Source organism: Pseudopipra pipra, chromosome 3 (assembly GCF_036250125.1).
Source record: "Pseudopipra pipra isolate bDixPip1 chromosome 3, bDixPip1.hap1, whole genome shotgun sequence".
NCBI classification, from domain to species: domain Eukaryota; kingdom Metazoa; phylum Chordata; class Aves; order Passeriformes; family Pipridae; genus Pseudopipra; species Pseudopipra pipra.
In genome coordinates, this window is record NC_087551.1 from 1,536,893 (window position 1) to 1,560,319 (window position 23,427).

Below are 23,427 nucleotides of genomic sequence, written 5' to 3' on the forward strand. Positions count from 1 at the left end.
AGGCACTGCTTCCCCCCAGCCTGGCTTCCCATCCCATCCCATCCCAGCAAACCAGGAGCCAGATGGGGCCCTGCAGTGGCCACCACGTGACGGCCCAAACATATGGGGTGAGAGATAGACCCTGCCCCGCCAATCCAAGTCCTCCTCCAACTCCGGCCCAGCCCAGCAACATCTGCCTGGCTTTCTTTGACTTTGCTCCTCGGCACAGAAGGGCCCATCAGCGTCTCTGTACACCCTGCACTAAGCAAGTCGAGCCTGTAAAAGGAGCTTATAAAAAAAATGGGAGATTGACTTAAAGGGCGTTGTAACCTGTAAACCTAAATGGAGCTGCAAGCAGCCCCCTGGGTGAGATCCTCAAAACCAGGCTTGCCAAAAGCAGTCGGTGGATTTTGTGCTCCTAAATAATGCAAGAAACTCATTTCTTTCAGAGCATCTGCTGCAAATACTGAAGCTGTGTTTATTTTTAAGTGCTGCAACTTGAGCATCCATCCATTTGAGTTTGGGAGCTGCCCCTGTATCAGGTGACACCGAGTGTGAGCCCTGCTCCCCTTGCAGCAGCACTAGTGCTGCAAGTGAGAGACTCCCTCCTCTTTAAAGCCTCTCCACTGACAGGGGGTTCTTTGCTCCATAGAAAATCACTTATTCCATGCATTAATGCATTAGAGCAGTTCTAAGGAATGCAAAGAGAGCGATTCATCCCAGTGAAGGGTTCCAGGAGAGAGAAACAAAGGTAGGCTGCTGGAATTAAAGCACAAAGCAAATGCCAAATGGCCTTTAGAGACCCATCAAGTCCTTTGTTCTCGGTAATCAATAAGAAAAATCCCCAAGCCAGGAGCTCCCAGACCAGAGTGAAGCTGCACATGGAGCACTTTTCCTCGTACCATCTCCTCTCCATTTGGAGAAGGAGCAAATGAGCCTCGGCTTAATGACATATGGATCTGGTTTCATTCCTCAAAGGAAACTCAGTGGTTTATAATTCTGCAGTCCAGGAAAGCACACAATGCCAGTAATTTATATTCTACTGATGAGAAACAGGTACTTGCATTTATTTCTAAAGGAAAAGATTCAAAACATTACTCGAAGCAGCTTTCTGGCTTTAACCTACATGCAAGATATTCACAGCAAACGAAAAGAAAAAAAAAAAACAAACCAGAAAAAACCAAAAGCAATTCTGAGGAACAGCCCTGCAATATCTTCCCTTATGGAAACTGTTGTAAGCTTTCTTTTCTACAATCTGAAGAATAATCTCACGCATGTAATGCCCGTAGCCCAGGCCTATTCTAACCCAAGAACAGCTGCCTACATTTGGTAAGCACGAACTGGCACTTGGCACGTCTAAAAATAGTGCTGCTCCATCCGTGCCTTACATGCACAACTCATCCGGTTACATTCTGCTTTTAAAGCAAGTGCTAACAAAGCTTTCTCGCCGTATTTCTAAAAATCTGAAAGAAAAAGGCTTTTAAGTTACAACCGAACAATTAACACCGGGTTTGACGACAAAAAAACCAAGCGGTCCGACATATATTTAGCGCGATAATCCTCTTTAAAAAAGCAACCCTTTGAAGCGAGCGCCCGCCTCTTTTTTTAGAAAGCAATGGCCAGGCAGGAGCCGCCCGCGGCCCGCAGGTGCCCAAAGCAAAGCGCGGAGAAGCACTGACCCATTTTGGCCTCCATCTTGAGCGTGCAGCTCGCCGGGCTCTGGCAGCGCTCGGCCCCGCCGCTTTCCTCTTCCTGCCGGGGCGCTGCGGGGTCGGAGCTACGCAAGCTCCGCCAGCCATCCCAGAGGCGAGGGGCCGGCCCCAAGGGCCCGGGAATGCAGCTGTGCAGGGCTCCCGCCCGGGGAACAGCTCCCCTCTGTGCGCGGCGCGGCCCAACAATCCCGCCGCTTCAGCGCCGAAGAAAGGCTGTTTGTGCCGCGGCACAGGGCAGGGGAACACTGCGGGATTTACGGACGCTACACTGGGACCTTTCTGTAATCTGGAAGGTAAGCACAGAGCCTTTATGCTGCTCTGATAACAGCGCACAGGCACGGGCAGAGCCTTTTGGGAGCAGCTGAGGAACGGCCGGGGCTGTACCAACCCTGAGCCGGGCCAGCAGCGCTGAGAATGGGCAGCTTTCAGGGCAGCGTCACAGCTGTCACCGGGCACGCTCGGCTGGGAGAAAACCCACGGCAAACCCCACAACACCACCGCAAACGGGTGTCACTCCTGTCCAGAGAAGCCTTTTCCAGTTACACTCCAGAAACTCCACATTCACACGATGTGATCTCCAGGGCTCCCTTGGAGCAGAGTACGAGTCTTGACCCTGCAGCTCCACATTCCAAGCCCAACCCCGAGGAGAAGCCACCGACCATCAGGTGGTCACCGTGTCCAGCACCAGCCCCACCAGCACTCCAAAAGTGGACGTTCTCAAGGCTTCCTGTCTCACAAAGATCATTTAAAATTCCTGTTCGTGTCCTAAAAGGAGCAGAGACTGGGCCAGAGAACCGAAGGCTCCGTTCACGCTCCTCAGACACATCAGGAGCCAGTTTGGTCCTCGAGTGTCTCCCTGCAGGTCAGAACCACCCACACAAGCCCCGGTGGGAGCGGGTGTCCCACATGACTGCACGTGGGGCCCAGCACGTGGGGCCGACCCAGCCCAACAGAGCCTTCCCTGTCCCAGGGACAGACGTCCCCGGAGCAGCACGTCCAGCGGGACGCATCCCAAAGCTCACCACGCAAGGCTGCATCACGCACGTTCCAGACCTGGCACATCTGCCCCACAGTCCCTAACCAGAAAATACAGATTTCACAGCCCAGCACTAGCAGCAGATTCTCAAAAAACAACCCCAAATATTATCTAACCATTCATTACTAACAAGCCAAAGAGGCGCTTTTCTCTCAGTTCTACTTAACCATATACTCGTGCATGTGGGCACAATGTACCAACAATCAGTCCAAAGCCCTGATTATTCATGGAAAAAATTAAAAATATCCAGGCCTGCACAAGCCTATGCAACCTCTGCCATCATTCAATTGAACCAGAATTCAGACAGACTTTTCAGCCCATTACTTAAAAAATATGAATCCTGGGATGGCCTGGAAGTACAGCTGTGATGTTCATCCTACCATTAGCAATATTCAGCCATTAAAACTTGACAATGCGTTGAAGTCATTAAAAATTAAATAAATAAATGCTGCATTTTAGTGCAAATTACTCCATAGGGCCTGTCTTTAAAAGAGCTAAAAATAAAAGTCACGCCACCCCCAGGGTAAACCTATTTCACGCTGCGTATCTAGATGATCAATACCACAGGTATTAATCAATACCACAGGTTGTACCACTCGCATTATGCTGGTTCCTCACCTACAGCACACCCATCACATCTAAATTTAGGGTTATGGTCATTAGAAAGTTGTGCTTCAGCTGCCAAGTCCAACTGTGAACCCCCACTTTTCGCTCTTCCCCGGTTTTCGATTTAATTCTTTTCGAAAGGCAGTTTTTAGCATGGCAAGGGGCATGTTGCAATCTTTGCTTCTCTATTTATTTTGGGGCACCACAAATAGTGCAATCGGTTCCTGAACTTTACCCATCGTTCTCCGTGCCCCTGGAGCCTGACCTAAGGAAGGAGGAACACGAAACACGGCGCCTTCATCTTGTTCTAAACAACACAACACACTAAGCCAGGCTTTAGCAGCTGCAGGAGGAGAGGAACCAGGCTCTTCTCCTTCCCCCCAAACCCTCCTGTCTGCTTCCATCTTCCTTCAGGCCTCATCTGTACGAGTTAAATCAGAATTAAACCTCAGGGCTGTGGGGGCTTCCATGGAGGGAGAACCAGGCACGAAAGCAGCTTCCTCCATCTCGGGGGATGTAAAAACAAGGAGGGGGATTTCAAAAGCTGCTCGGAGCAGCTTTGCCAGCCCCAAACACCCCCAGGCCAGGGCAGGTGTGCTGGGTTCACTGCGTGATGCTCCCATGACCCCCTGCCCAGGTGCATCCCCCTGTGCATCCCCCCCAAAGGGTGCCACGCTCAGGACGGGCAATTCCTGCCTTTTAAACCAAAGGAGGAGTCCAAGATTGCCAAGGCCTCAAATTCCAGGGCTGGAAACGTCTGCTTTCAGCGGCACTGAGGGACAGACCACCAACCCTGCTCGGCTGGTTGTAAAGAAACCTGAGACCTCAAAACTGGGCCTCAGCACCCAAAGGGAACCTGCCTTTCGGTTTCTACACAAGCCTCCTCACCTCACCCCTTTCTTTTTTTGTTTGCCTTTCCTTTTTTTCCTTCCCAACCCCAAGAATTTCAGGTCTGCTGTATGAAACACTGACCATTTCAACTACTCACACACAACAACATATTACAAAACAGAATATTTTTTCTTAATATTTTACGGCCCTTTAACAAAAGATTAAACTTTGAAAAGCTTATTTTGCAGAGGGAAAGTGTTTTCACCTGCAGGGCTTTTTTTGCTACGTATTTAGGTACTGCTAGAGCATTCTGTGGATTCCAGCTGGAATTTTTGTCCAAGTGGAAAAAATAAAACCAAACAGATTTTGAACAACAGTTATAAAAAAAGAGTAAAAGTTCATAAGCACCAAGCACGACAGGCCCCTTTAAAAAGATATTTAAGGATCCAGAGATGATTAAATTTTTTGAAGCTTGTCCTGTTGATAAAGTATGAAGATTATGTATTCAAATAAGGCTTAAACTCTAACACACTGAGCACTAATGTAATGATCCACAGAGATTTACACTGGAGATCTCCCATTGGTGCTTACAGGAACAAAGGTCAGCACCACACTAATTTAAGGTTAGCTACTTATTTACCTCAAACAATTCGATATTAGGGCTGTAAATCCTGACAAATCAGGCACAGTTTTACCTAGAATTCAACAGACTTATGAAAAATCCAAAGCAAACATGATTAAGGGTAGATTTCAAACACAGTACCTTGAAAAGAAACCCCCCCCCCGGTCTGCAGGCGATTTCTCCTCATAAAAAAAATTAAAACACGACCTGCAGACACTGTGTTTTATTCAGTTAATGGCTGGTATTGATAAATTATTAATAATCTAGAAATTTCCAAGGCACAGGCACTAAATCCGGACCGTGCCGGTGTTTGTGCCACACACTCCCAACAAGCCGTCCATTAATATGCTCCATGGGGCTGGAAAAGATCTGCAGTGTCACACGAGCTGCTCACCTACATAAATTATTGATTCTTCTGCACTGCTCCTTTTTCCCCATTTTAACCCGCAGCTTTTGCAATCCCCAACATAAAGCACAAGGATCTCCCATCTTAGAGCCATTTCCTGATCCAATACGTGCTACAAACCCCCCTGGCTACGAACAACCCGGAAAATCAGGAAAAAAAAAAAGGGGAAAGAATAAATAAATACCCTTATCCTTCCAGCTGCTCGGCTGACTGTCCATCTCTCCTGAGCCGCGGTGTGCCCTCCAGCCGGGGTTCTCAGTTATGCATTCCAAGGGCAGAGCTGCAGGAAAGGACCCTCCAGCCCAGGGTGGGACTCATGGGCTTCCCCGGCAGTCTGCAGTGGTGCTGCACTGGTGCTGCAGGAGCGGGTCAGCTGACGGGGTGTGGAGCTGACGCAGTGCTGGCAGCGCTGCCACGGCCCCAGCGCCGCCCCAGCGCCGGCTCCGAGCTGCTGCTCCTCCCGGCAGAGCCGCTGCTGCTCCCCCGGCAGAGCCGCTGCTTCCCGGCCCGGCAGCTCCAGAGCATGGGAATGCCGGCCAGCGGGGCTCGCCCGGCCTTAACAAAGCCCAACCAACCGCCCTAAGCGGCTTTCGCAGCGCCGGCTAAAAGTAGGCACCAGACGGGCTTTAAATAGATTGATGGCTCTTCAAAGAGCGCGAGAGGCGTTTCCAAAGCTCCCAGATGTACGGCTGCCCCTCGCCGCTCCAAACAAAGCTGTGCCACACAGCTGTGCCACACCTCTGCCTGGCAGGGACACGCCAAAGGAACCTTTCTGTGCCGGCAACAAAGGCAAGGGGCTCACACACAGGACACAGTCTGTTTGCTGGGGTCTTCAGTCCTTATTCATCTTAATGGAGGCTGGAGAAGAAGTTATCCAGCCCTTCATCTAATTCCTACGAGCAAACACCTTTCCCTTTTTTATTTTCCATCAGCATTCTCTGTTGGCAGGTGCTGACCTGGCAATTCAGCGTTAAAAACAGGAACCTCAACGTTTACACTCACAACATATAGAAAGTAACATATTGCACAGGCACAACAATGAACTAGAGAGCCCAAGTCTGAAAGAGAAGAGCTGTGAGAATAATGCTGTCATTTTGTTTCCATCTCTGCTAAAAAAACCAGTTTAGAGACTCTTCTTAAGATCTGGGGCTATCGATAGCAAAATGCTAAAACCTCCCCTGCACTGCTCCAAAACCTCTTGAAAATTTGATACACCATTTTCTAAAGAACTGGAAAAGGGCATTCCTGCATTTCCAGAAAAATACCATAGACCAGGTGGGCCAGAGATCCTAATTCAGGTCTTAAATAGACAGTTTTACTTTTCATTAGAAAATCTTTCACTGAGAAGGTTCACTACAAATTTACCCAAAAGCCCTGTTTTTTTACTTACGCTGCTATGTAAATTTAAGGCCTCCTTTGACAACAAGATCTATTTTTACCTTCTGCAAAGATGTGCATTTCAGTCACAATTCCAACAGGTAAATCCAAACATGTGCTACAGGAGGGACCTGGGAAGTTTATATTCCAACATCACAGTGCAAGTAAATGGGAAAAGATGCACTGCACAAAAAAAAGGACAAAACAGGTCTGAAAATGTGCTTGTCTTTGAGCTGAACTGGAAACCACAAAATCTGTGGGTCCCCTTCTGCACTTGTACTGTCACTAAATTAGACAAAAATAGGATGCTTTCAAAGGTCTTCTCACTAATTGTCAAATTTGTGAGGATACACGATTAAAGCCTCTTAATTTCCTATTCTTTCTACCACAGACTTCAAACAGTGCAATTATGCAACTGCTCCCAAGCAGACATTTTGTGGTGGCCACGGCAGAGCGGCAGCAGCCAGAGCAGGGGCACCAGAGCAGGGACACCAGAGCAGGGACACCATTCCCGTTCCTCCCGGCTCCAGCAATCCGCTCGCTCCCCCCACAGGAATTCCTCCTTGCCCTCCAGATCCTTGTCTTCACTCAGTGTTCACCCTCAGCACTCCCCAAAGGAAACCCTCATCCCCCTGGACTCACAGCTCTCAGCTCAGGCAGGACGTGACCCTGTTCTACACCTAAACTGGGCACCAGCACTGCCAAACTGCGGGAAGAAGGGCAGCGTTCCAGCAGGAAATTCCAGGCCATTTACACCAAAAACTGCCCAACTCCCAGGCTGCTTTACCTTTAAGAGGTGCTTTTATCAACCCAGCCAGACAACTCGGGCACAATCAGTTCTGAACACGTGCCAGGGAACAGCCCTGGTTCCAAGGGGCAGCTCGGGGCAGGGTGAGCACTTCCCTCACTCCCCAGGCAGACACTGAATCACGCTGGGCAGGGGGACTGGCACCAGCATTCCTGCCTTCCCCAGGGCAGGATCCCACCTCCTGGTGCTCCCCCTCCATGCTGCTGCCCATCCAGCTCTGGGAAAGTGGAGACTTACCCCAAATGCTCCATTTTGTCCACAGTGCTGCCACTCTGCAGGGAACTCCCCCAGGCCTGGCTCTGCCAGCAGCCTCAGCTGCACAAGTCTTTGCCTCTCAACAGGGGCCCTGAGAGCTCTAAGTTTACGTCTCTCCTTCAGAAAAACTTCTCTCCTTGCTTTGTTTTTTCCTCATTCCTCCTACTCTGTGAGTTCACCCTGGAATGGGAGTCTCCATTTATTATTATTTACCTGGTTGCATAAAAGACAACCTGAACAAACAAAGAATTGAAGAATACAATGAGATTAAATTAAATCAAGACTTTATGTTGAATTAAATGGAATTTTATCAATCTGCTTCTGGAAGAAACTCCAGACGTTCCAAGGTATTTTTCTTCCAGCGAAAACCAACAAAAAAACCCTAAACAAAACACTTCCCATCTGCTGAATGGCTCCATTTAAGTCACTACAAACACAAAGTAACAGAAATGACCCAAATGTGCTGGTGTCAGGCAGAATTTCTAATGCCCTTTATGCTTCACACAACTGCAGTGACCTGGTTTGCTGTTCCAGCATCACAGGAAATAGTTTATTTCTGCCCCAGTGTTTTGGGAGTAAAAAGGAAAGATCTGGTGTTAGGAACACTCTCTCAAAGCACATTTCCCATTTGGATTTCAGCTTTGCATTTGCCCCCTCAGGAAAATGCAGGAAATGTAAAATATTAGTGAGTAGCTGCACACTCCTGAGTGCCTGTAAGGAAAGTAAATAAATCAGATTTAAGGTGAAAGGAATGATGGTGAAACTCACCCTGAAACAAAGGTGTCCTGGGAAACCAAGTGCCCTGATAGCAAAGACCTCACCATTATTTCCAAATAATCTCAACAAGAACATACTGAGAGATCTAAACTGTCAATCTACATTTTAGAACACAACTTCGTTATGGTCAGAGGCTTTGGGTCTGTAATCCAATAATATAAATATCAATAATATAAAATCTTCCACATCCCTTCAATCCAAACCAGGTCTATGGAAAGCACGGTTTTCCAGCCTGTTTGGGATAACGAATGATTCCCTATCAGAGATTAAAATGCAACAGCAGGGCTGGGATATACAATGTGTATATTTAGTTTTCAGACTGTCCAAGCTGGGATGGAGTCCCTCGTGTCCCAGCTCAGTGACAAACACTAGGTGGCATTAAAGCCTCTCCCAGGAGCTGGGTTAAGCCAGCACTGCTCCTCAGGCCCTGCTGCCCTGCCCTGCTCTCACACCCCAGCACAGCCCAGCAGCACACAAACCAATCTGAAGTGGGGAACACCCCCTCTCCAGTCCCAGCTTCATACACGTCCATGGAGCTCAGAATGGCCATTTGGAGCTCCAGTGAGGGAAACAGTGAAGCAGCTCAGAGCCAAACACAGCAGGGCCTGAGAAACACAAGTTTGGAAAAAGTATCACTGTATCCGGGCCAGCAGGAGTTGCTGCTGTTGCAGGGAGGGGTTTGCCCTTGAGAGTGTTACAGTTGTTACAAGGTTTCTTTATAGTTAACAACAGTTCTGAATTTATTGGGCTTTTTTTGGTGCTGTTTGTTCCTCAAACCTGTGCAGCTCTCAAGTACCAGGTCCCCGAGGTCACACACCATAAAACAGGTTACCCAAGGGTGTGCCAGGCAGCACTAAACAAACCTCCTTATACCCAGGGGCTCTTCAAAGCTTTACTGGAATGGTCAAGTTTAGAAAATACCTGCAGCCTTTTCAGAGTCCCTGTTAGCTCCCTGGGGACTCACAACACACTGGCCTTTAGGCTAGTTTCCAAAAAACAGCACTGCTCAGTGAGCACTGAAGATCCTGGGGTTTAAGTGCACCAGTAAGGCAGTTCAGAATAATTAACAACCATCAGTCACACAGTCCCACCACCTGAATTCCAGAAGTCTTAAGGCCCAGTAAAATCTACTTCAGTTCCACTACTGGGAAGAGAGGAGAAACCCCCACACAATAAAGGTAAACTCAGAAGGTCAAACACGTGCACAGATGCACCTGGCCTATTGATGAACTCCTCGTTGGTTCTTCAGTGACACTCTGAAATTGTGCCTAAGCAGTGTGGCATCACAGCACACAACTCATGTTGTTCAGGGCTTGCCTCAGAGGCCCAGTTCTGTATTCTGGAATACAGCAGAAGTGAGCAAAAAAGCAAACAGCAGAGCGTGGAGAAAAATCCAGAAATGGCCCCTTTTTGAGTTGGTATTCTCAGCTGTTTAGCTTTAAGCAAGTGTTCCTCCAGAATAAAGAACAAATTTCTTCCCAAACAACACAGCACGTCACAAACGAGAACTGCAGCTGCTTTAGGGCCAACACAGCACTGCCAGACTGCAGTGCCCAGCCCAGCTCACACCAACACTGCCACAGTTGTCCCCCAGCACTGGGCCACTGGATGGGAAAAGGACATTCAGCTCCCTCCTGCTCTTGCAGATGGGTTTGTGCACTCCTCTGGCAGCTCCCCAGTCAGCAGAGCAGCAGCTGTGTCCTCCTCAGAGCCCAAGGAAGGGTGTCCCTCCCCAGGCAGTGCTGGGCCACCCCCAGTCTGACCCACGTCGTGGTTAAAGACCCCTCTGCAAAGGTCTCCTGTTACAAGAACTCACAGAAGCTCTATAACAAGTGTAGTGGTTTGGTTTGTCTGCTCTGGTTTTTTTCAAAGCAGTCTGAGCTCTAAGCAATTAACCCTTGACATGAAGTCCCAGATCCACAGCAGCTGTTCTCCAGACAGTATGATCTGCTGGAAGTCAGAGGGAAAGGAGAGGAGACTTTGCAGAACACACTCAGTGTTTTAGCAGTGCAAGTATCACTGAAATTCCACCCCAAGGGAAAAGCAAAACTCTCCTTTCTGCCTACCTGTGTGTCCAGAAGGGGTGAGACAGGAGAAATGGCAGCTATTATGCAAAGGTCAACAGAAATACAACATTTTGCACCTTAATTTCCAAACTCTATTTCTTTTGCATCAACACTCACATTCTCCTCAACATTCCCATTCTTCCCTTCCAACTCAGGATGTCCCATGATTCTATTCTATGAACTGCAGCTTGTAGCTGCTGCACAAATACACCACTGCTGCTGAGTCAAACTGACCTCTGGGTTTCTGTTTAGAGCACCAAAGAGTGCTTCTACAGGAGCTGGTTTTTAGTGTGAATGCTTCTGGTCAAGGCTTAAGTAACAGCAGTGCTGAGATATCCCACAGCACTCCTTTGGTCTACAAGGGCTGGAATGTCCCTAAGTGTTCAGTGTGGAGAACAAACTGCAACATGACAGTGCTCTTATTCTTCCTTCGACTTCCTGCTACTGTAACTGCACCTGAGAAAAATTAACCACAACCAAGTGCAAGCCTGACCTGAAAGAGAAACAGAAATTAATACCTGGGCTGTGTATAAACCAATTTTAGTGTCTGCAGGATACTCAAGTTCTTAATGGCCAGTTTTCTAGTAACCTGAATGTTCAGCTCCCTTTTGTGCAGCACTTGTTTTAAACCACTGGCCAGGCTGCAGTGTGGAGATGCACAGGCTCTTTGCCAGGTTCCAGGCAATACAGGAGCAGAAGGGTTATTTTCCTAAGTCTGATGTCTAAACTGTTAAAGCAAAGGAAGAAATGCCTCTTTCAAATGAGGTGCACACACCACCCATGGCTTCCTATCCCAGTCAGAGAGTTTGGGGGGCCACCCAGTGCCAGGGAGGCTGATTTCTGCATCCACACACCACGGGCAGGAGAACTGAAGGAGAACACTGGAGACAGCGAGTCCATCCCTGATAAACAGAAAAAAGGCACTACAGCAATCAGAATATGGAAAAGGTACAAGTGCAGGCACTAACGGTGCCTGTTACCCCCGGCCTGCAGAGAGAAGTTCACAGAAAGACACTTAAAAAGAGCAAGTTATGACATGCTTAAGTTTAGCTACAGAATTATGCGGATTAGCAAACTGCAAGACAGCATACACAGATTACCTGAAGATTTAGTCAGCTTGGCTGAAAATACAGCAGTAGGTTTTTTCTTTTCTTTAACAGAAGCAGGTTCTTTCTCAGCTTCCTTCTCAACAGCTCCTGGTTTTCCTACACTGACTATCTCTCTGTCAGCAGGTAAAGGTGAGGTATCTGTGGCCGGTAAGGACATCGTGGGTACTTCAGGCACTTCTCTGTCCACAGCCTCCAAGGACTTTTTCAAGGCATTGGTATCTTCCTTGGCTTTTACTTCTACATTCTTCACAGACAGGTCACAGGGCAGCTCTGGGCAAGGCAACTGCCTCTTCTCACCTTGGGTCACCTTACTGATCTCTTCATCTCTGTGCATTCCTTCTCTCTCAGTGGCTTCTGTCATGAATTCAGGAGAGGTTTTAGGATGAGCCAACATCACAAAGTCATCTTCCACTGAGACTGGGGAAGAGTCCATGGGTGAGAGAGCTTTGTCATCTCCTGTTTTTGGTTCCATAGCAACAGACACATCAGCTGAATACGCCAAAGCATCCAGCTCTTCCATCTGAAGAGCAATCTTCTCTGCCTTGGCTGTTTTTGCAGGTATTGGCTCAGATGGTAGAGCAGCAACAGTTTTGGAAGAGTCCAGCTGGGGTTGGAATGACTCCAGGTAAGGCTTGCCTGCAGCAGCTGCTGAACCCCCCAGTGCTTCCTCGTGTTCCTCCTCACTTGCAATGCTCTCAGTGGATCTGCTTGTTCGCAGGAGAGATGGCTCCTCACTGGCTTCCTCAGCAAAGTCAGCTATTGCCTGGCTACTGAACAGCTCGGATTTGCCAAACTGGGGGGACAGTTTTCCCTCCAGTTCCTTGTGTTCAGGCACATCCTGAGGAATGCATTCTGCTATCGGTGCCTTCGAGTACTCTGGGAAGGACGGAGCAGCAGCTTCACCAGGGACTTTTGTTCCCTTAATCAAGTCACATGCAATGGATATATAAGGAGTCTCCAGATCTTCTGGAGTGGAGCTGCTCTCGGGAGCAGGCTGTTTAAATGCTAATGCCTCTTTAGCTTCCTGGGGCTGTGTCAGAGGCACATTCACTGCCTCTTGGTACAGGGGAGGTTTCTCAGCCTCTGCTTTGACATTCTCGTACTTGGCAGCGGGACTGAAGGTGTCCAAGGGGGAAGCTTCCAGCTGCACAGCAGACGCTTCTGCCCCGGCAGCCCCAGTGCCCAGCGGGGCCTCCATGACGATGTCTGGCAATATGGGAGAGGGAGCGGCTTCCACCCCTTCGAAGGAGGGGCAGATCTGGGCCACGGGTTTCAGGGTCTCCTGTGCCGACTCGGAGGTCTGAACCAAGTCGATCTTGGGCTCGTAAGCCAGCTTTGTCCCCGCTGCATCGTGCAGCTCGCTCTCGTAGGCCTCCTGCACCAGGTCGGGGGTGAGCCCCTCGGGCATGTTGGCTGCAGCGTCAGGGGGCACTGCCACCCCGCTCTCTGCCTTGGCAGAGTCAGCCCCCTGCCCTTCCCGCCTGCCAACTGCTCCAGCGCTAAAATTACCTGGTTCTGGGCTCGTCTGAGCCTTCAGCTCGGCAATTTTTTTCTCGTCGTCGGTTCTATTTTCTGAAGTGACTTCCTCCAGTGGAGACAGAGACTTGCCTTTGTTACCATCAGGACTCGGAGAGGAGTCAAATTTAGTACAAGTGATGTAAGTCTGCGAAGGTTCTTTTACAGCTTCTGGGGTACTTGGGAAAGAGGGCTCTTCAGCGCTGCCCTCGCTCTCTCTTTCGTAATCCTTCTGCACATTCAGCTTCCCCACGCCATATTTCTCATCCAAACTGCTCTGCGGTTTGGCATCTATCTTACTTCCAACATCCTCCCTCATGCTGCTCAGTCCATGACTAGCACCTTTTATTTCCCATATTGGCTCAAACGGTTTGAAATCTGCATATTCTTCCCTCTTAAGAGGGTCTTCCTTCAGCGCCCCTTTCTCACGGTGATCACCAGCCCCGGACGTGTCTCTGCTATGGAACAGATCTTCCTCCTTTCTCTCAAACAAGTCTTGGGGAGTTTCTGGAGACATTTTCAGAGGCTGTGCAGGCATTTTCTCCAGGTTAGGTAATTCTTTAGGGCCCTCTAGCTGTGTTTCTTCTTTAGCAGGAGAGAAAATGGCTGCTTCTGCTTTAGCAAATGGGGGTTCTGAGTGTTTCATCTCTGAAATGTCTTTGTCATTTCCCTCTGCAAGGAAGGGATTTCTGGCATTTTTCATTGTTTCCTTATAAACCTCACTTGCACTTTCCTGGTAAATGCCTCTTGCAGGTAATCCATCTGAGAGTGTACCAAAGGCTGTGTGCTCTTTAAAGGGCTCAGCTGAGAGAGGAGAGAAGGAGGGGAGAGAAGGAGCAGGACCAAGCGGGACTGCAGTGAGATCCTCTTGCCCAAGCGCCTTAGTGCTACCTGGCTGCTCCTGCAAGTCCAGACCTTTGTCTGTGACAGAAAGGAAAGTTAGAGAATGCAAGTGCTCTTAAGTCAATGCAAACTTTCAAGACAGGTTCACATGGTTTTAGTTAGTTAGAGGCTTTTCCAAGTTCTACCATGGATACTGGGAGCCATGAATACACAGTATCCAGCTAGAGCTACTCTAGTTCACTTCTGGCAGAAGAGGCTGGAGAAGCAGCAACTTTATGCAGCACAAAGATCTCAGTAAAGCTGAAGGTGCCAGGTTAAGTACAGAGGGCAATATTAACAAAGTCAGAGTGGGAGGGTGGCAAGGTGAGACAGAGAGAGGGGACCTGTGTGTGCTTGGCCATAAACATGTGTGCCAGCAAAGGCTTTTCTGACACTTCTCATAAATGGGAATTTGGTGGACACTGTACCAAACCAAACCCACTACATAAATGCTACAGGTATAAATTTTACTTCTATAAAATACTGCAGAAAGTTACTGTGGATTAAACCTTTCTGCTAAACCAGTAAAGCAACTATGCTCTACGTGTTAACCTGTTAACACTATCGACTTCTCTCCTACATCAAGGGTCCAAGAATTCACAGATGGCTGTATCTTGTTTATCCAACAGTTTGCCATGTCAAGAAATGAATGCTTATTAAAATCTGGAATAGATCGACTGCCAAGTCAAATCTGAGAAATGTGACAGAGGCTATTCTTGGACCCGTGCTGACTTTCAGTCAAGGCAGACTAAAGGGAAAGGGTTAATGAGCTCAGAAATGCAGGAGGGGTCAGACAAAGGGGAGCAGAGAGAACTTGCCTGCAGAGGAGGGCATCAGAGGCGCAGGTGTAGCAGGAAGAGCAAAAAGGGTCTCATCTGAAAAACAAACAAATAACCTCAGCAGAAGTAAAGGGCAGGCTGAAGAGGGGACAGAGCACACGAGCAGTCAGTTCCCAGGAATCCAGAGATCCAGAGCCAACACCCACAGAAGAACCAGGGAACACCACACGGGCTGGGTGATGTGGCAGAGACAACACCCCCATTTCCCCGTGGATCTCACTGGGGGATCTCACCCTCCAAGCCAGTGCCAACCAGAGGGTGGGACACAGCACAGCAGCCACTGTCCTGAGGATGGAAACACTCCCCCAGGGCAGAGCAGCTGCCCTGGCACTGGCAGTGCCACAGTGTCCTCACCCAGCTCCTCGTGCCAGAGGGGCTCCAGCACCCACCCGCTGCTGGGAGAGCAGCAGCCCCAGGAGGTTCAACCCCACACTGTGCCGAGGTACCAGCACTAAATAAAGCCTGAAACCCCCCCAAACAGAGCACTCACACACATACTCCCATACTGGGCAAACTGGGAACAGGAAAGGACTGATGGCTTTACACCTTCATTTTTCTTGTGTTGTAACATGGGCAAGCATTGCTTTGAAAACCTTCTTTGGTATGATCCGAGGAGCCAGTCTGGCCTTGCTGAGTTTGTTTTAAGCCTAATATCTCACCAGACAAACCCAGCTCTCCAATTTCCACCCAAAGCAGCAAAACCAGCCATGAGGAACCAGGCAAAGCAAAACCAGACCTCTGCATTTCTGCATCAGTATTTTTCCCAGGTCCACCACGGCCTGTTGGCTTTACATTAATGCAAAAATAGTAACAGTTAGGAAAATATATTTTGTTCTGAAAAGTGCATAAAGTTTCCAAATTAAGGCAGAAGGCAAAATTACATTAAAGCATTTAAAACAAGATTTTTAATTTTCAGTACAGTTTTGCTATTTGCCTGGACAAAAATCAAGTACTGGAAAAGATGGTTTTCACAGTTGTTTGTTTGTTTTTTAATTAAAAGCAAACAATAATAGAAGCAACTGATTTTACGAGATGAAAGGTAAGAAGTGAGAAATATGGTAGATGCAGCAGCACATCCATGATGACCCAGTGAGGCAAGGCTTTAAGCTAAGCTGTGGTTTGGCACTGAACCACAGCTTTGTGCAGGAGCAATGTCACTTGCAGACACTCATGACCTGCCTGGCTTACTCAAGTTAATCCCACCAGCACTTTTCCAAAAACCAAGTCTCCTCAGACCTGCATTTCCTGTCACAATATACAGTTGGCTGGTTTGGTTTGGCAAAACATTTCTCCCTTGCTGTGTTTTGTGGATTATAAAGCTCCCTTGAAGCTAACAGGAGGCAGTAACAAAGCTGGAGTGCAGGACTTGGTGTTTAGAAGCTCCCTCAACTCCTGCTGGACCAAAGGGATTTCTGCTCAGCTTTCTAAAAATGATGCTTTTCCATTAGACCACACAGAGAGAAACCTCAATTCCAAATTTAGAGCACAGCAAAGCGGTGTCACAGCTCAGTGGTGGCAAAAGCTTTTAAGGACAAACCCCCCACTGGAGGACAAGGGATCAATATGTGACACCAAGGACTGCAAGGCTCAGCCCTGTGGGGCCAGGTACCACCACGGGCCCTCGGAGAGCCCGGCAGGAAAGGGGCTCCCAGGGAACCGGGAATAAACCAGGGGAGAGGAGGTGCTGCAAACACAGAAAGAAGGGCAAAGAAAGACAACAGAGTCCACTGGGGTAAGGAGGAGAAAAGGAAAATGCACAAGAAGTCCCTGAAGGTGCAGTTCCCTTCCTGCCCAAAGGCCAACAGCAATCTCGACCCAAAATTCTAGGTTTCAAATCTTTTGAAGACTTTGCAAGCCCAGAGAGAGATGTTTGGGTTTCAGGAGCACGGGCTGTCATTTCTCAGCACAGTGCACAAAGTCCTCCTCAGGTCTGGCTTCCATTTACTCCACACAAACACACAATGGCTCTGCCAGCCCCTGAATTCCCAGGGTCTCTTAATGGCAGGATTTTATGTCCACACCCAACCTTTATTTTCCACCCAGAGCTGGAGTGTGAGAAGAGATTACATAAAAGCAGTATTTCCTAAGCAGCCAAGGAGAACCACCCACTCTCCCTCCACCCACCTCAGAATGGCATTTTTCCTGCTGGGAGGAAAGAGATACAAGGGCTTTTTCCTGCTGTGGTCCTGTGCAACACCTCCAGGCAAGCAGGGCAGGACAGCTCCCAGAGCAGCATGGCTGTGAGCTGACCCAGCAGTGCCTTCAGCCTGTAACTCTGTGACACTGGATGTGAGCTGACCCAGCAGTGCCTGCAGCCTGTAACTCTGTGACAGGGGATGTGAGCTGACCCAGCAGTGCCTGCAGCCTGTAACTCTGTGACACGGTGACAGGGATGGCAGGGACAAGTGCACTGAGGAATCCTCCCCTCCTGTGCTGCAGGCAGAGCCCTTCCAGCAGCACCCTCTGTGGGCACAGAGGGCACAGCCAGGACATCCCACTGAAGGGGCTCTGCCTCTCTGCAGCTCAATGGCAGCAATTAGTGACAAAAACACACAAACAAGTAGCACACTACTACAAGAATCAGGTTAAAAACCTTCAGAGTACAGCAAGCTCTAAGCAAGATGATTTCAAGCAAAGGTGGATATTTAAAACACTTCAGTTGACCTGCAAGGTGAGCCTCCTCTACAGCAAAGTTTCACCCAAAGATAGACAGAAAATCTGAGCAATCACCAGTTTTTACAAATCATACCTCAAAATCTCCTTCAGGAAGATGAACTGCTCAATTAATCCCTCCTAAATTAATCCCTCCTCAGAAGACAGATTCGTTTCGTGAAATACAGAAGAATGAGAGCTCGAAATGAACACAATCTCAAGGAAAAAAGTCTTTACTCCCAATTTTATCTGCCAAAAATCCCTAGTGATGCAGGTTAGTAAAGTACTTTCAGCACTGCAGTGAAGGTTGACCTCTTATTTATGAGTGGTATCACTTCATATTAGTGACTGAGCACTCCAATCAATGGCTTTTATAGAGAACTTCACACTCAACCTGTCTGACTGCATTCCTATTTTTAACCAGAAACATTCTGCAAATTAAATATTCCCCCCAAAAAGCCACCCACAAATAACCCTGTAGCTTCTTTCATCAACATGAACCTTCCTACTTCCAAACTCTATTATCTCAGCTAAAACACAAGGTTCCCCAACCAGATCAGATTTCAGTTTTGTTTAAAAATAAAAAACCCCTGACACCAGCATGACAAAGGAGTGTGGTTTCAAACTCTAATTTTAATTTTTGCTGAATCCCCACTAACACTAAGATGCTGATATCACCAGCATAAAACTTTCCATTTAAATATCAAAGTTTCAGATAAAAAGTTGACAAATAAACAGAGGGAGGTTTCCCAGATAACAAATTAGGTGAAAGTTTGCTGCAAAGATTTCCAGAGAAAAAGAGAAGACTGTTTAACACTCAGAAGTAGTAAACTGACAATTCCAAGAAAAGCAATTTATGAGAAAACAGTTGTTTGGGTTTTTTTTCCCCTTCCCACAAAACATTTGCCAAAGGAAAGCAGGACTTCAGCCTGGAGTGTGTAAGGATCCACTCCTGGCTGACAGGACAGGGACTGCTTTACCTTACACACCTCCCACAGGGGGACACTGCTTGGAACATAAATATTTCACAATAAAGGAAAACAGGGTAAATTAATACTCTGAGGAAGGACAGCTGGGACCTGACTCAGGCCTTGTGTGAAAGTTCCCTTTGCAGCAACCCCTCGGGGCAGAGAGGAAAAGAGAAACTGTTTCTTTCTCCAGTGCACCCAGTTGTTCCTGTGTCAGCACTTCTAATCTCGGGCTGTGTTTGCAACACAGTCCAAGTGGCCATTAAAAAGTTAAATGGAATTATTATTTCGAGTTCTTGGGTGCCTGATTTCCACATGCAGCACAAAACAAGGGCACACAACTTCACAAGAATTTCCCGAGAAAAGCAGCTGCCTACACAAACTCCATTTAAATCACCTCCTGCTATGATGCCATTGTTCTAAATATGGGATTTCACCAAATATTGAAGCCATTAGGAACATTAACCTATAATAGCATATTTTCACATCATTAGATCACGCTGCAGAGCCACAGCAAATCACTAGTTTTTCTCATTTGGCTCTTAGTTAAAGGTGTAAGTTTATAAAGACAAGTTTCCAAAGTAGGAAACTCCAACTGTAAAATACTGGAAATCTTGGAGCAAAGTGTACAAGCTGCTACAGGAAATGGAGATTTTGTTGAAGATTTGAGGGGAGAAAGGAGCTCCATTTTGAACATCTTGAGGGTACCACAGCTGGGATCACCAAAGGATCCAAGACTTTGATCAGTAACAAGAGCAGCTGCAGGTCATTGCAGGCCTTCGTGGAAATTACTGCAAGTGGAATCACCTGCACTGCACAGGAGATTTCTCATTTCATGTTAACTGAAACAAGGAAGAAAAGTTCAAAATGAGCATTTTGAGCAATGCTTGCTGCTTTAAACAGCCTGGTTCTGCATGCACAGGGCTCCAGCAAGATGTGTTTTCCTGTTGTCTAAGCACAGATCTATAACCAAACACTGGTTTAGGCAAGGGGTTTTTTTTTCCAGTATCATTTTTTCATGGTACAATTCGCAGCTGCAAAAACCTCCACTTGAGGCAAAGTGCCAGCAATGCAGAGCCTGGAAAGCAGTGGCAGAGGTAAGGCTGGGCCATTCCTTCTCCTTTTGATCAGCTCTTCAGCGAAAAGAAAGGCAGCAGCACTCCCCAGGTGCCAAGCCCAGCAAGAACAGATGGACAAGGCAGAGGAGGTAACTCTGCTCTGTCACAACACTCCCCACCACCATTCCCACACTGCCAAAGCCAGGCCCCACTACAAGGGGCCTTTCAGAAAGGCCATTAAACCCTTCAGACACAACTGCCAGTCTCACCTCAGCCTTGCACCCTTCTGCTCAGTGACACCCTGGACAGGATCCAAAGAGCATTCCAGAGGCTGGTTCCATAAAGCCACTTCCACCAAAAGCCCCTCACCCACGGGAGTGTCCCTGCACCTCCTCAGAGCAGGGACAGCCTTTTATCTGGGGTTTTGTTACTCAAACCAAACAAACAAAGAACAAAGCCTCGCAGTTCAGCTCCAAAGAAACTGTTCTCACACCAAGAATACAAGAGACATTCCCAGAAATGGGATGCACATACCTCTCCCATTCCAGCAATCCACAGGGATGCACAGACCTCTCCCATTCCAGCAATCCACAGGGATGCACAGACCTCTCCCATTCCAGAAATCCACAGGGATGCACAGACTTCTCCCATTCCAACAATCCACAGGGATGCACAGACCTCTCCCATTCCAGCAATCCACAGGGATGCACAGACCTCTCCCATTCCAGCAATCCACAGGGATGCACGGACCTCTCCCATTCCAACAATCCACAGGGGTCAGCAGGAGGAAAGTTCAATCCTCAGAGGAGCCAAGAGAAACCCCCTGGGCTTCTGAGCACAGAGCAGGCTCAGGAGGAGTGAGGGCACACCCAAGGGCCTTCTCCAAGGAGCTGAGCCACTGGCCAATCACAAATCCTGCTTTGTTGCCCAAATTGCCACCAGCTGGGGGGAAAGCCTCCCTTCATTGCAGTCAGGTGGGCACAATGAACCCCAACCACTCCCAGCCTCCAACACCCCCTTCACAATCACAACTGTGTCTAAAATCCAAATCAAACAGAGTTCATAGCAAGGCTTAACATTAATGTAGAGCTCTCTCAGCTGGGAACATTCCCAGATTCAGCATTTCCAGTCACCAATTTCCACTATTTCAATCTATTTCATTAAAAAGAAGCAGAAAGAAGCAGTGTAGCCAACTGCAAACACACATGTCCAGCCAGACACAGATTTACAGCCAAGTGTTCAGTCTTTGGCAATATCTGAAACCAAACAAAAAATACTAGATGATTCCTCTAAAAACTAAATAACTCTTAAGACCCAGTCTCTTTACCATACATTGAAGTAACAAACAGCAATTTGGGTTCTGGCAGTACCACAAAGCAGAAAAATATAATAATTACATCAGAACTTATTCAAAGGGAGGAGGTCTAAAGAGCCATGCAAATCCTATCATTATGCAGACATGATCCAATTTAATTTTAGAGATTATACCAATCATAAGATTCCCTTTCACTGATTTGTACAGATGGAATTTTTCCCTGCCTTCCCCACAATTAAACAAATTAAGCAGTATTTAGATTAGCAACCTTATCATTGCAGAAGAATGTGTTTATTAGCTAAATTAATCTTGGAAGAATGGAGCAGAGATGCCACTGATTTCTTCTGGCATCTCTTCCCAACACGTTACCTTGTGTGACAAGCCTCTGACACAAGAGCTTACAGTCTGCAAAATAAAAACAAATTGGTGCATAAGAAATCTTCTTCTCAAAAGAAAAAAAAAAAAAAGAGAGAAAAAGAACATTCTGGCCATTAGTATCTGTAGAACATTTTTAATAAAGCAGCGTGAAGATCCCCAGTGTCCTGCTGTCCCTGTGACCAACCAGCACTGCAGTACATTGGGATAACACAGGTCTTGCCAATCCACTTGTGTGTCATTTAAGACACAAAAGACATAGAGGGAAAAATTGATTTTCCTACCAACCAGTGTGATCTTTTCAAGACAACTTGGGTCTAAAACACTCTAACTTCACCCCTTTGGCCAGGCTGAAGGCCACAAAAGAAGCCACCTCCCTGCCACCACTGCCATTTTCCTCCTTGCTCCTTCCTTTCTGTTCTGCAGCTCCAACCTGCTCCTGAAGGCCCCACACCTGCTCTGTCATCTGTTGGCCTTGGCCCTGCACTCCTCAGCACACACAGGGGACAGGGGATGACAGGCACTGAGGGGGTTTAGCTCCTGTCAGAGAAGAGGGGACAGCAGAGGTCAAGAAAACTGTCACAAAGCGGGGATAACTGGGAAAGCAGGAGGGCTTTGACAGACTGACAACATTTTTAACTGGCAACAGGAAAGTTTATATTTATCTCCATCTTGTGTCTTATTAAAGACATGTTAATTAACATATTCTGCCGAGCTGATGAAGTTGATGACATGATTGCCCTGTTCATTAAAAAGCTGCAAGCTGAGGCTGACAGCATTTCCTGACACAAAGCAAGATCCCAGCAAAGCCAGGGAGAGTCAGGCTGGTATTCCCAACACTTCTACATGAGTGGGGGGAAATCAAACTAGAAGTGTTCTTTCTTTAGACATCAGAAAGCAACAAGTGGAGACAAACACATGAAAACCATGGGGGAAAGTAGTAATTTAAAACCTTAAAATCCAATCCGATTTAACATCTTCCTATTTTGACAGTTACAGCTGGCAGCAGATTGATTATTTCCATTTGAAAGACAAAAACATTCCACTGAGATAATTTGATTTTCTCAGACTTTGTGAATATTAATAAGGCCATTATTTCATTGCTGCTGTAACAGTCCTTACTGATGGAAGGGCCAGTTAAAGGCCCCCCCCAACCCTGTGCCATCCAGCTGGAGCTCAGGGGTCAGTCCTGGCTGGGCTGTGCTGCCCTAAAAACTGAGACTGGAGAATAAGCAGAAAATATTATGCAGTGATTCCAAAGCATAACAGCAGTAATTCCTATCTTAGATCATAGGCCAAGAAATAATAAAAAAATAAAACCTGCAAGAAAACACCTCATGTTCTACTGAGGCCTCACAGTTCCCTGTTTTTACTTGGCAATAATAGCTTTTTTTCCTCTTTCATTTCTAATGCAGATTGATAGTTACACAATTTTCCTCCTACTTCATGCATAAGCAATTCTGAATACCTCAAGACAATTTACCTGTGAGCTATATGTTGCTTTACATTTCCCAGCCAACAAAAGACCAAAAACTATTTCCTTGCTCCAAAACTATCTGGAACTCGAAGGACATTTTCAGATTGAGCTCTGCATTGCTATTTTTTTTTTAATCTGAGTTTCATAGTTACTGTAGAAACTTGCCAGCTTAAAAAGAAAAAAAAAAACCAAAACTAAAAAGCATCTTTCAAAATATTAACAGAAAATAAATGTAACTGCAGCACAGCCAGACATGGCTCAGGTTCGAGGTTAACCAGCCTTTGTTCCTGCCAGGCAGATCCATGGCTGTGGAAAATGGACATGGAAGCAGGCACACAAAGCCTCTAAAGCCCCTCAAAACTGCTTGGCAAGCATCAAAGTCCCCCAGAATTCCAACAGCATGGGAACACTGCTCTCCAGGGTGAAGAGGGATGCCTGTATGCCTCCTGCTACAGCCAGGCTCCCAGACTGGGTGCTCTCCAAAATCCCCAGGATACTGGAGGGAGAGGGAGGAAAAGTGAAAACACAATCCACTCTCCCAGAACTTTGTAGCAGTCAGCAGGAGAAAACCACTGAGTGGGAAGCCTGAATGTCCTCCTTGACTTCCAGGAGTGCTGCCTGTGGTTATCTGAGAGGTCAGAGGGAGGTTCCATGGTCACCAGCAGGGATACAGCCAGGGGACAAGAGAGTCCAGCACGGGGGACTTGACTGTGGGGTCACTCCATAGCCCCAAACTTCCCCAAGTACAGACAGGGAGGAAGG

At 47.4% G+C, this 23,427-nt stretch overlaps 1 protein-coding gene across 4 annotated transcripts in view; it reads right to left on the minus strand.

Moving 5' to 3' along the window:
• RTN4 (reticulon 4) overlaps positions 1–23,427 on the minus strand; it is a 40,345-nt gene that overhangs the window by 12,198 nt on the left and 4,720 nt on the right. The window contains exons 2-3 of one of the 4 annotated variants that reach the window (XM_064650971.1): positions 14,800–14,856; positions 11,576–14,020 (exon numbers count right to left, since the gene is read on the minus strand). The exons of 1 other annotated variant lie outside the window; for it this stretch is intronic. In XM_064650971.1, coding sequence (XP_064507041.1) covers positions 11,576–14,020; positions 14,800–14,856 — 2,502 coding nt within the window. Of the gene's footprint in view, positions 1–1,658; positions 1,794–5,376; positions 5,894–11,575; positions 14,021–14,799; positions 14,857–23,427 lie in introns of those variants that run through there. 2 more of the 4 variants (XM_064650973.1, XM_064650974.1) reach the window with 2 other exon arrangements.